At 37.9% G+C, this 16,823-nt stretch overlaps 1 protein-coding gene across 5 annotated transcripts in view; it reads right to left on the minus strand.

Moving 5' to 3' along the window:
* Window positions 1-16,823, minus strand: part of ADCY7 (adenylate cyclase 7) — a 60,548-nt gene that overhangs the window by 3,913 nt on the left and 39,812 nt on the right. For 3 of the 5 annotated variants that reach the window (XM_042027526.1, XM_042027527.1, XM_042027528.1), the window contains 15 exons: window positions 14,803-14,935; window positions 13,324-13,509; window positions 12,389-12,432; window positions 11,661-11,741; window positions 10,593-10,665; window positions 9,685-9,782; window positions 8,981-9,065; window positions 7,235-7,372; window positions 6,054-6,116; window positions 5,344-5,382; window positions 3,820-3,977; window positions 2,549-2,630; window positions 1,830-1,985; window positions 1,054-1,200; window positions 509-616 (listed from right to left, as the gene is read on the minus strand). In XM_042027526.1, the coding sequence (XP_041883460.1) occupies window positions 509-616; window positions 1,054-1,200; window positions 1,830-1,985; window positions 2,549-2,630; window positions 3,820-3,977; window positions 5,344-5,382; window positions 6,054-6,116; window positions 7,235-7,372; window positions 8,981-9,065; window positions 9,685-9,782; window positions 10,593-10,665; window positions 11,661-11,741; window positions 12,389-12,432; window positions 13,324-13,509; window positions 14,803-14,935 (1,591 nt within the window). The remainder of the gene's footprint in view (window positions 1-508; window positions 617-1,053; window positions 1,201-1,829; window positions 1,986-2,548; window positions 2,631-3,819; window positions 3,978-5,343; window positions 5,383-6,053; window positions 6,117-7,234; window positions 7,373-8,980; window positions 9,066-9,684; window positions 9,783-10,592; window positions 10,666-11,660; window positions 11,742-12,388; window positions 12,433-13,323; window positions 13,510-14,802; window positions 14,936-16,823) is intronic. The other 2 variants (XM_042027531.1, XM_042027530.1) reach the window with 2 other exon arrangements.

A 16,823-nucleotide genomic window follows, 5' to 3' on the forward strand; every position in this document is an offset into this window, starting at 1 on the left:
TTTTACATATTTTGGGTGTATTATTGTATGCATCTTAATGTCATACACAAAGCTGCTATACTGAAAATGAGCCAGAGAAATTCTTCTGGGTGACAAACACTTTCAGACCTAATGTGGCACTTCATGATTCTCTTTCTGTGCCAGTTGTCAGGTATCACAAAAAGCCTACTGTCAATTCCGAGACGGCCTTTCCTTTGGCTCCCATTCTTTGAGTCCCCTATTATTAGAGCCCTTCTGTTAGGCATCTAGGAATGTTAAACTACTGGAATCAAAGATGAAAGATGTAACAAGTATGCTGGGATTACAGACTTAATATCTGCTTTGGAAATAAAATGAAACTAAGAGATAAATAGTGAATTCAGCAGGAGACAATACACTCTTGTCACCTTTTTCCGTATTTCAGGAAGCCACCCTTCACGATTTACTTTTTTGTATCAGGTTACATTTTGTTACTTTGAACACAGCTTTTCACCACAGAATACTGAAGGCAGATTCGGAGCCAACGTACCTGGTTGTTCTCCTGGCCTGGTGTAACACTGAGACCAGCTGCTGCCATGTAAGTGCTTCCAATTGTTTTTATTTTTTCAACACCACTAAATTTAGGTTTTAACAAGAGCTGTTCGAATGGAAAGAAAACAAAAACTTGAGACTTTAATACCACATTTCAGTGTACTTAACCAGAAATTTTATACTGTCTACAATAAGCATTAAACATCTCTAGCAATACTATCACTCACATGAAGATTAGATAAAATACTGAAAATTAGGTTCACAGTTTTACTCTACCCACTCACAGGAGAAATACTGTGATACTGAAGTACTGAAATAAAGTCTTTAAATTCATGACTTTAAAACTATACTTCTAATGGATTAGATGATGTACTTGGAAATCCCAACCAGATAGGAATACATGTTTCAAGACTGCAAGACTAAGTCAGAATATAAATTCAGTATAAAAATAGTTTTCCCCCCTCTAATGCTCAGAGATCTAGTGAAACATTTATTTTGCAGTAAATATGTAATCCAGTGCATTTTTGAAAGAAGCTTAATTACCTCATCAAAATCAGCAATGATTTCATTTAACAGCCGCAGGCATTCCAGGCCTTCTTTATTAACATCACATTCAGTGTAAAACACCTTAAAATCTGGTACCGATGCAAACATGACACAGACACAGTCGTAGGATTGATGGTACCAGTCCTAAAGGAAAACAATAAACCCACACATGGTCAGCAGCCACGTTCACCTACAAGTGCTCACACTCATGACAGTTGTCTGTAACCAGTAAACAAATTACAGCTTTCCTATGAAGTCAGCCACGTCTTTTATTCTATCAGAAACATTAACAAAGTGGATTTGCCTAAGGAAAAGCTGAGATTCCTTAAAGGTATCTTAAAGGTTTTCATCTACTTGGACGCTGCCAATCTTCTGAGACACAGCATTGTTCACTCTGATGACATGCTGGCAGAATGAGATTTCTTTAAAAAAAACCCTCATTATCAGTGAACTTCTCTCTGGGAGATATTATCTGTTCGTCAACTAATTTCTCTAAAAACTATGACCTATCCTCGGGTAAAATACAGGCTTTGGAAAGCAGTAAATCTCGTTTAAATATTTGCCAAATTCTGAGAACAGATTTCAGTGACTGACACTAAAAGTTTGCATTTTTCTGAGGCCATCAGGTTAACAGGTTCTCAGGTTTACAAAGGTCTTGGAATACAAATAAGAGGCAAGGATTGCAGAAGTTTACATTCTGTTCTTTTTCGCATCATTATATATATCACAGAAGTCCAATTTGCTGTCCTTCACATAGGAGAGACTCAACATACCTCATTTCGTTTTTCTCCAATGAAATATGCAGCAACGTGTGCTGGAAGTACATTTTCCAGCAAAAGCCTGTTAACATTCTCCATAGTTTCAAATTGTTCATGCTCTTTTTTAAACTTATTCTTCCACAGACAATCCAGTCGACAGTAATAGTCAATCTGCAAAGAGACCAGATAGGATAAATCCATAAAATAACTCATTGAAAAATATTAGGCAATTTTCTCAAGAAGTATAGTAGCAATAGTTTCTTCAAGGCCTTTTGGGTCTATATAGTTATGAAAAATGTGCTTAGAGAGCAAAGGTCAGAAAAATATGAAACAACCACTAAGACCAAATGTCATTTGGCACCATCAGGTGTATCTACCAAAATGACACTTTAATAATATGATGATTATTTTTATCTTGAATTGCTATGTTGATTTGGAATGAATACTGATATATAAATACAGATAGATCAAAAGTGGAAGAACCAGGAAGTTCTCATGTCTGTGATGCAAACACTGTTGAAAACTAGAAAAATATTCCCATCCTTTCACAGTAAAAATTTTTTGCATTACCAGCAACTAATTACAAGTATGTTATCTTCAAGACCAGAATATTAAAAAAAGATAAAAATATATACTAATTTGAAGCACAATTTCCAGGAACAAAACTTTTGCATTTTATTTAAATCAACTTGCTGCAAGTAAAGGAACTACGTGATTACATTTTAAATACATACCTGTTTTGCAAGTAAAACTAGGGTTATGTAAAACAGAACCAGATATAAGTTAGTCATTATCCTTGGCTCTTTGATGAAAAACCTGAAAATAAGAAAGCAGTACAAAGTCATCTGTATGCTTTAAAGAAAATCTGCACAATGGAGAGCTGGGCTAGGAGGTGAGGGGAAAAGCATGTTTGTTCACACTTGCACCACAGTGTCACTGTGTGTTTGTACCAGTGACTGCCTGGGGACAGGTCCTGTCCTAACAACAAGAAAGGATTATCTGACAGTGCAATACATGGAATGATTCATTTCACATCAGGACACACTGGGTGCTGAAACCTTGTTCAGCAGCTGTTGTAGTGAGATGTTCAAGTAAACATGGCTTTATCTTAACAGAGCCATCTTAATTTTCACCAGACTGAGTTTCAGTTTCCATCCCACACTGCCCTACAAAAATATAGCCAACAAAACCTTGAGGTAGGAAAAGAAACTCTCTTATTTGTGAAAGGAAAGACAATAACAAATTAAGAACCTGAATTCCTAAGACAAAGACAGCAGTAAAATCATACCTGTATCTGAGTCACCACATATTTTTCATAGTAAGATCAGTCTTACCACATCTATTAATTTTCACAAATGCAAACTAAATTCTCATCATATGAATGATTAAGTTCACACAAGCTTTTTTAAGGTGTGCTGACAGGTTACAGCCCCTGCAAAATAAGCTTATTCTAATCTTCAGCTATGAAACTACGCTGAGGAATCTGAGAAAGGCTTAAAAATTGACAATAAAACCTTTGCATGTGATTTCTCTTCAGTATTTTCAGTTTCTGCAATTAGATCAGGTAAATTGCTGTTATTTTTCAAAATATCTTCACTTAGTAAGGTTAGTACATGTAGAGTTCACCATCCTATTGACTACCAAGGTCTCACAAGCACAGCTTGTGCCTCAGACTTTTAGCAAGACTTTTCTTCATAACTTAACAGAAGATCAACCTTATTATGACATTAATATTCTACTTCCTAGTCCTTAATGTAATCCAAGGCTTCCAGGGATCTCAGAAGCCACATTACAGAATGCTTTCAGAGAACACACACTTTGTTTAAAAAGAAAAAGAAAAAAAAGAAGGTGAAATGGCCTAATATTATTTCCAGGTTGTTAACTTTATAGAAAAGTTTGCAATGTCTGGCTCACATGATTTTGATATTTAATACTCCAGTAAGCGCACAAACATCTAACACCTCCTTAAATGAAACATTAAAGGAAAAGAAACTTTACAGTGCACCTTGTACTGTTGCCATAGAAGTCTTTGTGCTGAAGGGTATTAAAAATGATGAGGTAGACAGTCACAGCAATGGACAGGAGGAGAACTTTGAGTTCGAAGCTCATTTGAAGGAATACCGAGCAGGCTATGAACCCCAATATACAGCAGTAAGCATAATACTGTAAAAGAGGAATTTAAAGAGTCTTTGCATTATTCAGAACCTATGTCTAAGAGCTGTTCAAACCACAGCAAATGTTCTGGATTCATGGTCACTACAATTTAAAACAAAGAAATTACAGTCACTTAAAGCTTTATTTTTAATGGCACTAAAAGGATAAACTTAATACTGATTTTAGTTTACTTTTAAAATTTGTTATGGGTAAACAAAAATATTTAAACAGAAGAACATCAAAATAAGTAAGCAGTGCCAAATAAAAACTGAAGCATTGAGAATTTATCTCCTGAAGTTTATTAATTTAAGCAATTATTTATTTAAAGTTCAAGACTAATCTAAAGTAGTTCATAGTCCAGTAAACCAGCTCTAAACCAACAAGTCCAGCATTCTAATCCTATTTTGACTGTGCTTTCCCATTGTAACCTTAAGCAGATACCACATACCCACCTCCCACCCCAGTAACATGTGAAGACCGTGACTGGTTATCCAGCCTTAGACACTGCTCCTTCATAAGAACTTTGATGCTAAAAAGCATATCAAGCTATGGCCACTATCCCTATTGTGGAATTACTGAGCACTTTTCCAGGGGAATCCCAGTTCAGGCATGGTGTCCAAGGTCAGCATGCAGCTGGCAGCACCAAACACGGTACCGGGTGTAGACAGGATTGCTCCCTGCAGCCTGGGCACAGGTGTGAGGTGCTGAACTGCCATACTTTATTCTACAAGCAACTCTGCTCCTCAAGAATTCAGTTCTCTTTACGCACAAAGCACAGTTTTCCCACCTATAATAACACAGACCTGCCACAGAACTGTGAGATTCTTGGCTAAACAGTTAACATTTCTGCTAAAGTGAATGAAACCAGAACAATTTATGAGGCAATTCCTAATCAGAGCCCATATATAACACATGATACCAATACTGTCATCCTAAAGACACTAAGTCTACCTCCAAAAGAAAACAAACACTCTCCCCTCAAGCCAAACCTCTGAAAAAGGAACCACTATGTAGAGAACACCAACAGAGGTCTGTCAGCCACTTAAGCCCTTTCACTCTATAAAAACACTTTCCTGGGACACTTGCAAGTACAGCTCTCACCTTTCTGACTCAAACATTGTCATCACCCTGTTCTGCTGGTTTTTTCCTTAGAGCTTTAGACCTACTTTTAAGTCTGAAATTTCAAAAAACTGCAAAGCCATACTTTACTCAGCACAACAACAGCAGCTGAATAATCTTGATATCATAAAGAAACTTTCTGCTGTCAGATACCTAAAAAAGCTACTTTTTATAGAGCAACAGAACCTGCCACTTGGCAGTAATATACATGACATTCAAAGATCTGGCTTTCAAATAAGATGCACTCACTACTTACTGTTTCCTCAACGCAGGAATGAGTTGTGTTTCCAAAAGTCTGATTTACAAACATGCAAGAACAAAAAATTACCAAATGAATACAATGTGCATTTCATATGTGTAACTTAGGATTTGTCATAAGCACATGAATGAAAGACTCCTCACACAACCTGCTGCACATCATTCAAAAATATGTCCATCATCTAAAGGGATGGCCAGGTGGCAAAGGAGCATCCCAAACACTTGGATGAACTCAAAACAGAATACTACTTTGGAATTAAAGACATAACAAGTGAAACCCTTAGAAATAATAAGGGTATTATGCTTTTGTGTATTATGCTGAATTTAGGTTTACAGAAATGCTAGAGAATACCCTTCAAATATGCTGAGAGATCAAAATAAACCAAAACTTCAGTTTTATACATGAGTACTCCAGACTTCTGCAAATCCCTACAGGATGCACAGGAAAGCCATATATAACAACAGAAAATATCCCTTATAACTGCCTTGTGTCATGAGCAAGTCTTCTTGTTCAACAATTAAAAAAACCCCTAACTTTATAAATAAAAAGAAAATATATCAAAATACGGCCATCCATCTATATGATAGGAGTTGGACTTTGATGATCTTTGTGGGTCCCTTCTGACCCAGGATGTTCTATGATTCTATACCCACCATCCAAGACTCATTTCATTTTAATCCTAGAAATTAAGATGGTACTCTACTCACATTTGTGGTAGCACACAGGTCATTTGATCCAGTAAAGTTGGCAGGTTTGTTCTTTTCAGTAGTCTTGATTTATTGGAGAGGAGGGAAAAAAACCACAAAACAAAACACATCAACAAAACCACCATACAAACGTGCTAGCAGATAGTCACTGATTTTAAGTTTTTTCTCCATGTATTATACAGAGTGCTGATCTGGTTGTCTTTTCAGTGCTACTGAATAAATGTTGAACTACAATGGCATCCCATGTAGTTGTATTAAACATATCTGCACACACAAGCTGCAAGAAGGTTAAAATTTACTTATTTTCTGATTGGGGGGTAAAGTTTTACATTATGGCTGTGTTAATCTAGCAGCTATCTGGCACAAACATGTGGTTTTGTCTCATCCCCCAGTTTCACAGCTGCTGTTCCTGTTTTCTTTCAAGCTGCCTCTGGTGGTGTTCACATGACAGCACTGTGAGTCAATTCAAGGACCTAAGCCAGCGGAAAAAAGACCCTACAAAAGAAAATTAAGCATTTTCTGCAGTATTGCTTTCAGAATGAACTCCCTGTGGAATCAGAAGAATGGCAAGGCAAACAAACACAAAGGATCAGGAGGACATCAGTTTTAGTAGTTAACTATCAGTTAGGTGGAACTGTTAACACACAGAGCTTGTTTAAATAAAAAACACAGCACAGTTATTCAAAGGTACATACCCCAGGTGCAATACACTATTCAAACTAAATTTATAAAACAGATGCCATTTCCATCTTACTCCAGCAGTAACTATCCTCAAAGCCTTTGCTTTTCAAAGAGCCCTCCCTCATCTACATTACTGCTAGTGAGTGCAAATACCACAGTGAACTGCTTGAAGTGCTGCCTGCCACAGCCAAACCTTTAAAGCCACATTAAAAAAGGAACACCATCTTAGTGATGAGGGTTACAATCAGGAGTTTTTATAAGTGCCATCTTGAAAACAAGAAAAGGTGGTGCAAACTAGAACTGAAATCTATCTACATGTACTTTCAGTTCTACAGACTGGGTGCTTTTACTTGACATCATGCACTATCCCTGTGGAAATCAACTCGTTGCAAATCAGCATTAGAAAAAGCAGCAAAAACTGGTACTTCATGAAAAGAATACAGGAAGTTACTTAAACTGCGCATGTTACAATAAATTCATCAATTAATGTGATTACTTACCATATTAAAAATGGCTATAATCAGCAAGGCAGCTATAGTGATGACTGCTAAAGGAAGCCTAAGCAAAGGCATTGTTTCCACCTTTTCTGAGACAGCACACAGATGGCGCAGGAAAGGCCACTGATCTGAGCAGCACTTCTGTAAACAAAATTAATTCATTTCAGTAACAGATAACAGTTTGATACAGGGGAAGAAATATTTCTAAATATAAAGCTGACCTTTTTGCTACAGGAGAGTGTCAAGAGCCTTCACTGGAATTCTAATTTAGAACTTTGAATCTTGTCATTCAGAGTCAATGTTTAACACCTTTCCCCAACTGAAAACAGAGACAATGCTTCCTTTCTTCAATGGGGTTGGGTGCTAAAATTTTCTAAATTTTGCTTTAAAAATACAGAATTATGACCTGTTTGAAAGTTCTAGAGAAAAGTAAATAAAAACTCAGTAAAAAATTTGTATTTTTTTAGTTATAGAGCTAAAATGTTATATTTGGAACTACATTTTCAGATTACTAAATCAAAACCAACCATAGGCAGTCCCCATTCTTGCCATCCCCATATCCTCCAATTGCTGCTATAGAGAAGAACATTCAGTAAAGCATATAATTTTAATGACTGCAAGCATTATTCCGTGATACTGCACCAAAACACTCCTAGCATAAAACTCAAGTCTGATGCAACTGCAGTCTTGGAATTTTCTGTTTTCTCCATGTGTTTCTACACATGTAGAAAAAACATCTGAATGCATGTACACACACCTCTCTCTCTACAGACATGTATGCAAAAATCCATCTATATATATATAAATACCATACATACATAAGATCCATATATCTGTCTAACCATAGTATTAAATGAATCATAAATCTTTATCCCATGTCCTGAGTGCAGTTTTCTCCTATTTTTTCTTTCCCCTTCACACAGCTTGAACGTGGCTCTGTAAGAGACCGTTTCTCTGCTGGGAGAGCTCCATCCCCACCCTGGGATGCTGCAGTGCAGTGGTGGTGCCTGTCCTCAGCAGCACCTCAGACTTCTCTCTCACCCTCGCTCTGGCACAGTGCAGGTTTGATGAGTGCAAGGAACATTCTAAAATCCCTTCTCTAAAATCTCTTCCCTCTCCCCACCCTGCCCCCAGGCAGTTCTCTTGAATTGAAGATTTTTTTTTTTCCTTTGTATCATTGGACTCTCCATCACTATGGGCCCTCTCTGTCACTGTATATTTTTAAACAGTAATTTCATGTGTTTAATAATGCAAAGAAAAAGGAACTACAAGTGCAAAGTGTCCTAATTGATGTAATGGTGAGTTTGGAATTCTAACAGCTATGAAATTGTTGCCAATAAATTATTCATTTGTTTGTAATTTTCACTACACTTCATAAATTATTATGAAAACTGATCTTCTGTTCCAACTTGTTTCAATATTGTTTCCAGTACAGAAAGTAACAGTATTTACAACCAAAATTACTATTAATGACCAACATAAAAATAAAAATACATTTTAAGAAAATCAACCCCGCCTCCTCCCTCCTACTCATCTATTCTTGCACCCAAATAATTCTGAACTCCTGTGAGAATTTTCAGACATGAAAATCTGTTTCAGGCAATGGAATCTTCTGGTAACTGAGGTTCAAGGCTCCTGTAACTCCTATTGAAGTTACTAAAATTTCATCAGCCTAAAAGATAGACCAAGTTGCTGAAATATATCCATCCACTTTTGAAAACAGGAAGTGTTTTTTAAAAGTAAACTTACCAGACATTTCTCAGCAAAGCACACAAACAAAATGAGCACAATAATGACTGCAACAACTCCAAAGGAGATTCCCAGTTTTGCAGTTCTAAACAGAAGAAGAAAGCACTAAACAAACCAAGTTTAAATATGATTTTTCTTCAAATAGCACTGAATGACCACAACATCACACAGGTTATGGTTGCTCTGTTACACAATCACTGCTTTCAGAGATTCTGCTCCTGTTGGCCTGAGCCACTGCCCTGTGCATAAACCACATGGAAACTGCACTGCAACAGCCACAAAAAACAAACGTGCCATAAACTTCAGAATTATCCATCATCTGCTTTCTCGGAGGTGTGAGAAGCAGCTCAAAGTAGCTCTTTGTAGCTCTACAGAAAAGGATCACTGAGCAGAGTTTAAGCAGCTAAACCCCATCTTTCTACTGCTCAATGTCCTTACAGCCAACTGTTCTTATAAAATAATATTTCTCACTTAACTGACCATCTCCCTGTCTGTACTATAAAGAAATATTTCTATTTTATTTTCATACTGATGTCTAGGCTCTTATGCCAACAACATGAATGCACTCCTTTATCATGGAGTAAATTAATGTATGTTTCTTGAAATGTAACCCTTCAGGAACTCCAAAAAGTTCCACGCACATGAGGTTCACTTTAGCTGTTGGTTAACTTGAATTATAAATAATTAAAATACCCAGCACTTACTTTGGCATGATAAACATCTGGATCACAAATATACAGAGGAACACAAAACTGGCACAGGCAAAGTAACTCTTGAGTTTTAGAATAGGAATGGTGCGATACTGAAAGACAAAGAATAAAGCATCAGGGTCACTTTCAGGGCTGTTTTTTCTTAATTTTATTACATTTTTGTGATGACACATATATACAAGTTTATACTGTATTATTAAAAATATATCCAGAACTAAAAGAGAACAAAAGAAAATCACCACCCCCCAAAAAAAAACCCAAAAAAACCCACTTGAACATCTTTCAAGAAAAACAGCCCAGTCTAAAGGATAATTTCCAACCTAGAGGGAAATCCAGGCAGTATGTAAATCAGCTCTCCACAGATGCCCGTGGTCAAAATCTTTATCAAAAAAGGACATACACAGAAGTAAACCTAAAGTGAATGTACAGACCCACACCAGTAACTAATCCACAGAGCAGCAAATTAAACAGCAGTTATTCAAACAGAAAAAGTACACTGCACCTAACAAACAGTATTATATCTACAATGAAACAGCCACAGAAAACAAAGTATTTTTATTATGGATGCAGAAATCCTTTTTTTTTTTTCTTCTTTAAATCTCTTTACTTTTGAGAGAAGTAGTTTATATAGAAAAATTGCCAAACTCCCACGAACCCCCTCATGGCAAGAATTTGATCACAGATTAGAGACAATCTCATTTAATCTCAGAATTTACATTCTCATGGAAGAATGACTGGCTCAAACGACTCATGAGATCTGCTTTCCATTAGTTACCAAAAACCTCTTAGGATGTGCAGTCACCTCCAGAATCCAGTTTCAGAATGAAAAATTTCAAACATAGCCTTATGCTGCTCTGAAGGGCAAATCAAAGACCAAAAAGGATTATTTTGCTCTTACCAACCTCTTTTTCAAGACCAGGTTCTGCAAAGATCAGTGAGAATCCACAGAAGTCATCTGATTTGCCACACCACGGACTGCAGCCAGAGAGAGACAGGGGTTACAAGGAGCCAAGGACAAAGACACAAAATCATCGCTGCAGTTGAGACCCCACAGCTCATTGGCTGAGAGTGCCACTCTCAACACACATTTGATGCTTCTGCAAGGTCTTTATGTTTCATAGCAGAACAAACCAGTGGTTATGTTTTTATACATCTGACAGGCAGATCCACAACACTCACAGACAGCAGCATCTGCCAGCAACACAAAAAATGTGTAACTCCAAACCTTCCTGAAGGCTTACAAATAGGAAAGTATAACAGCAGATGTTAGAGAGGGCTCACAGCCTCCAAAAACTTTCCCTTAACAATATCAGATTCCTATTAGGAATGCCTGAGGCACAGCCTTCCTAGAATTTAGATGAAAGAATTTTTCTTCTCAAATTCAGTGTTTTACATTATTAGGAATTCAAATATTGTATTTTAAATTAAAACAAAACAAAAAAAGACCAAACCACCAGCATTTCTCTGTTTGTCTGCTTTTAAATGCAAATGTACTGCCAAAGGAATTACCTGCACCTGACAGACCATTTGCCTTCAGTGGGCCAGACACTAAAGCAACTCTATTTTGACTTCATACATAGTTTTTTTGTTCAGGACAACACCCACTTCATGAAACTTCTTGTTTTAATAAAGAAAGCATGATCATTAATTTCCTATCCCATCCTACACTGCATTTCAGCTCATTACTTTGGGACACTCATAAGAGACAAAGCAATGATTTTCCTAACTCATAGTGCCACACCACATTGAACAGCAAGACTGATCACCAGCTTGCTATAATAGTGCAGTAACTCTCATATTCAAATTAAATCGAAAAAGAAACTAAGTAAAAAACAAAGACCAAAAAAAGGGCAAGACAAAAATCCTGATAATTCTTCATTTTGCAAAAGTAAATTTTAGATCTAGGCCTAAATTGAGAATGCAGGTTAATCTCAAAGAAAAGATGAAGAAAAAATTTAAGCACTGCATACTTAGTTGAACTGAGGCCTTCAATGGTTGACATCATTTCATCATAAATATCTTCCTCTATCCTTCCCTTCTGAGATGAATTTCTGAGGATGAAATGAAGTCTGTGTGACAAATGCTACTCAGAAACAAGTAATGGGTACAGACCACACTTTCTCAGCACACAGTGGGGCAAGCTTCCAGGGAAAAGTCAAACCAGAATGTGCCATACTGATTAAAACATACACCCATGAGTACTTTACTAAGTATTTCTCTAGTTACTCAAATAATGCACTTTTCAAGACAGCATTTTGACAATCTGAGGGAATGTTCCACAAGTGAAAATCAGCTCCTTATTTAACTCAATGCTACAGGCAGCCTTGTAAGTGCCAATTCTTTATCACATTGTAATGGCAAACATTAATAACACTAACCAAACCCAAATCTTTCCACTGCTCTTTAGGGCTCTCCCTTCCCAATTCCCTTCCACCCTGCTGCAGCCCAGCAAGCAAAATGGAATCTGAATGACTGAGGGGCCAGTAAGACAAGGAGGGGGGAAGCTCCTTTTAGAGTCTGCTAACAATAACAAACATGAGCTGAGAAATCTTCTAAAGGCCAAAGATGTAGCTTAACCTTTCTAAGGCAGGACTACCACACAGTGATTAATCAACCAAATGATCACATGCTTACAGCACACTGAACTGCAAGAGAAGCACACGAGCACAAAAAAAAGAAAAGAAGGTACTTGACAAACCTATCAGAAGTTCTCTGGCGCCCAGTAGAACACAAAGGTATTTCCTAAATAAAATAGGAATTAAGAATAAGTTACACACTCTTTGAATTGCAAACAACTATGGAAAACAAACATCAAGAAACTGCCAAAACCATTTTTATTCAAAAATTTTTAAAAAATCAAGAATCATTCTCAAATAGAAAAGCTTATAAAAATCAACCCTTTCCAGCAATGTTTTCTGCTTTAACAAATGAGAAGTGAGTGTTTTCTGAAAAAAAAAGATTGATAGAAAACAAGTAAACAGATCTTCCCTCCCATTTTTCTCTACACACCAAAATAACTAAGCAAGCACCAGCAGAGGCAAGCAGACTGAAAACCACTTCCACACCTGAATGGATGTAGTAAATTAAAATTTACTGCAGCTGAGGCTCCAGAACCACACCTAAAAGCATGCACATCTCCTACTTCCAGCTTTCAGGAAGGGCAGATGGAAGGAAAAATTAGTTTTCTTGTGTTTTGAAATCTTAAAAACCTTGAGAATTCTTGATCTTAAAAATTCTTTACTGATAAAATCCAGTTGCAGGGAGAGCATGTGGAGGGCCTATTTATTTTCTATATATTTCAAGTAAGTATTGAGTGCATCTATCTTTTTTTTATAAAGCCCCATGTAGCAGGCAGGATCTCAAGATGGAAAAATGATAGGAAAAATAGATAGTTTTGCTCTGAAGTTATAATATGGTTTATAGTATGCTAGAGAGATTAACAGTCTGAATATGGTTCAGTCCAGACAGAAAGAGATGTTGCACAGATACCCTCTCAGCTCTGTGTGCACACTGAACACCGAGGGTACGAGCCGACATTCAGCCACAAAAATCACATCAGGTTTTGAGTTTCACACCGTAGACACCAGGAGCAGTTTGTAATTGCAGGTTGCCATTAACCACTCGAGGCCTCACCTTCCTTCGCCTGCCTTGGGAACTGGAAGAGTCGCTGCTGACGCTCTCCCTGTGGTTGAGGTGGGCGAAGGGCCTGGCTGCTCCCCAGGACTCCAGGTACCGCGTCATCCGCACGGACGCGCGCATCTTCAGCCCGTCGTTAACTCGAGTTTTAGGGAGATGATTGTTTGATAGGCATTGTTTGGACTAACAGAAAGAAAACACACTCATGGAGAAACCAGAAATTCAGACAAATTACAAAAAAACTGAAGCTCTGTGTACTGAGTAGTTTAAGACTATAAAATCTCACTGTTTAGTAGGACTCTGAACACATCAGCAACATGTCAGCCAACCTCAATTCCTTTATCTCAGTTAATTAATGTGAGGTAAAACAAGTCACAGCATACACAATGAATTGCTTCAGCTGCCTTTACGAGCCTTCACTTGCAACACCGCACCAGTCGAACTTCCAGGTTTATTTTCAGTGATGCAAGGACTCACAGGATCTTACAAACACATACAGTTTCCTTGCAGTCAGCACTACAGCAGGGGAAAAAGGTTCCAAATACCTGAGCTGGGGTGTATCAAACAGTGGTTAGAAGATCCCACAAATTACAGACTCCACATTAGATTATACCCCTGTGTCACAGGTGCTGAGTCAGGCAGTACAGATGGGGTGTACAGCAATACCCTTGAAGAACTACAGGGAAGCTAAAACTACAGAATAAACCGAGACAACTGGTAATTCTCTAACATTTCACAAGTATCTTCAAGGGAGCAGAGACCATTTTAATGGACATAGGTCCTCATTCTGATAGTATGTGCTGTGTGCAGCTGGGGGAGGGTTGCAGTACTGAAAAACGTAACCAAGATGAGATTGATTTCTTGCTAATTAAAAGTGGCTCTATGCTGTTCCTTCCTGTAAAGATCAGGACGGAAAGAAGTTTCTCATGTGCATTCCTTTTTCATTTGAAACATTTTACTCATCAACCACAAGCCAATTCAAAATAGCAATACTCCAGGTGTTTGTAGTTACCAGGCTCTAAAGGAGCAACCCACAGTTGCTAACTTCACACCCTGAAAAGAAGGTGAATCTTACTTTTCAGATAGTGAGGCAGATGTCTGATGCTATTTTACAGGGACTGTTTTAGCTGGAAGTGGCCAGTTAGAACAGGTATTCTTTCATTCCTTCATCCTCACCTTTTGAACTGGGTTTTTGAGACATTTCACACAAATAGTTAAGTATGTGTTTTTACTCTAAGTGGGTCACATAAGAGGTTTCAGCATAACTCTTGCTACCTTCAATGTAATAGGCATGTCATAAAAAAGCAGGATGTCCTTTCAGATCTGAACTCCCAAATCCAAGCTGCTCAGATGACTCACACCACACTTAAATTCTGTTCCTGAATGAAAAACTGTATGCACCACAGAAACCTATGATCTTAAAATGTGTGTATATACTTGAACAAATATATATATGTTTAAAAAACACATACATACCCTTGGATCGACCACTAAGTAGGTTTTGATATTCATGGATTCAAGGTAAGGATCCCTTAGGTGTCCATTCCCTTCTTCTACTTCATAAGCTTTGCCTAGGTGATTTAATGTTGCTTCAGTGATGTGCACACGGCTGAGAATGGGAGAAAGAACAAGAGACCCAAACACTCACAGAAAGGTCACATTAAGCATTTAATTTACATTTCAATGGCCACTGCTGACATTTCTGCTTTTCAGACATCTCCTGCTTTGGCAGCCAACTGAAAAATCCTGCCAGTACTTAAAATTATATTGCAATCTTTTACTACAGTACATCATTCATAGCAAGCATGCTAAAAAACCACTTCCCATAATGAGATAGTATCGGTATAAAATTAAATTGAAATAAGCATGGAGATAAACGAAACAAGAAGAAATGTGATCAAAGGAGATCTGATGACTCACAAGACAGGCAGGCTCACAGACAGGTTGTGAGAGCTGCAGGGAAAACTCATGAACAAAACACAAGCGAGGACTGCTTTGTGCTAGAAATGCACAAGGAGGGGAGGAGACAGTTACAAAGTCTGGGAAAAGAAAGCTGGAGAAGGTTTTTCTGAACTCTGAGGAGAATTCTGAAAGTCTGCCCTTTCTGACTGATACAATCCGAGGACAAGACAACACAGTAACAACACCAACACGCTCTGAGGAGAGCAGCCAGTATTTTTCTGTACCTATTCACACTTTCCCTTAAATGTTATTTCGCTCAGTATCCCAAATCATGTATTTCCACATAAGTTATGAGTAATATCTTTCCATATAATTTCTCAACAAGAGGCTGGAGGGAGTTCATAAAACAGCATTTCTTAAGTTCTACTTTCTCATTGTTCATCTTCCCATGCTTTTCTCTCTTTTCTTTGGCACAGAGGGGTTAGACACTCTCCTACAATCCATTAGCTCAGGGCTGGGAAAAGCACAATTCCAGAATGGAAACTGGCAGTGTGCAACACTGCTGCCTAACTACAGAGAGCAAGGGAATCACAGTCCCATCCACCTCTCCTCCTTAATGCTGAACATAGGTTTGTAGAAGGTAATGTATCCAAGACATGAAAAGTACTGACTGTAGCTTCTAAGAGGGAAGAATAAAAACTTCCTCGGTACTTTTCAAGCCAACAGTAAGAACTGCAGAGGGTGCATGCTTTTATTTGTTTACTGGTAATTTTCTAAAAAAAAGTTTAATTGTTACCTTGACTACAAAGTTTTGCAATTAAGGTGAACCCTCAAATCTGAAATTTTCAAGTTTGCTCTAAAGCATCATTTTCTGCCACAGAGACTGGGGCGTTCTGCGTGATGTCTGTACCCTGAACCTTAAAACACAGCCATGTACTGCAGCAAGTTTCCTGTGCTTTTCCACTTATGCCAAAGGCAGTACATTTGTTCACGACCCACCGTTTTGCATTTTACCAAGCGTCCTTCCCCCTCTCCCTCAAATCACATGCTGCTGCAGGACATTTCTGATCTTACTACAAACTTCCAAATTAGATGCCAGTGATCTCTCAGCAGTTACTAATTGCCTACTGGATTCCAGGATAAGCACATAACCAAGAGCTGCTCTCACAGGCAAGCTGGAGCACGCACTGTTGCCCTTACCATGTCAGGACAGAACACCCAGCACACTGCACCCAGTTTCCTATGCTGACAGGAGAACAACGCATGCTGAGCTTTCAGGCATTTACACGTTAGAGAGAATTGGTCACAAATGCATTCTTAGTTTTGGTTTCATGCTAATCCTTTCTGCTTTAGTAGTGTATTACACTGTTACGAACACAAGCAATTTTTGAAATCACAAGGAAGATGAACAAGGATACTCTGTCACTGGAAAGAAAACACTTATGAAACTAGAAGTTTTCCTGCATCCTTTCAAAAGTCTTTAGAATTCCTTCATTTACAGAAACTCAGATATACTTCCTATTTTAAACAAAACCTCTAACTGCTCCTAATGATAAAGCTGCTTCCAAAGGAGCTAACATTGCTAACATTGGAAT

Source organism: Corvus kubaryi, unplaced genomic scaffold, assembly GCF_017639235.1.
Source record: "Corvus kubaryi isolate FWS band 111438036 unplaced genomic scaffold, C.kubaryi_AGA036_p1.0 37300, whole genome shotgun sequence".
Classification (NCBI taxonomy): domain Eukaryota; kingdom Metazoa; phylum Chordata; class Aves; order Passeriformes; family Corvidae; genus Corvus; species Corvus kubaryi.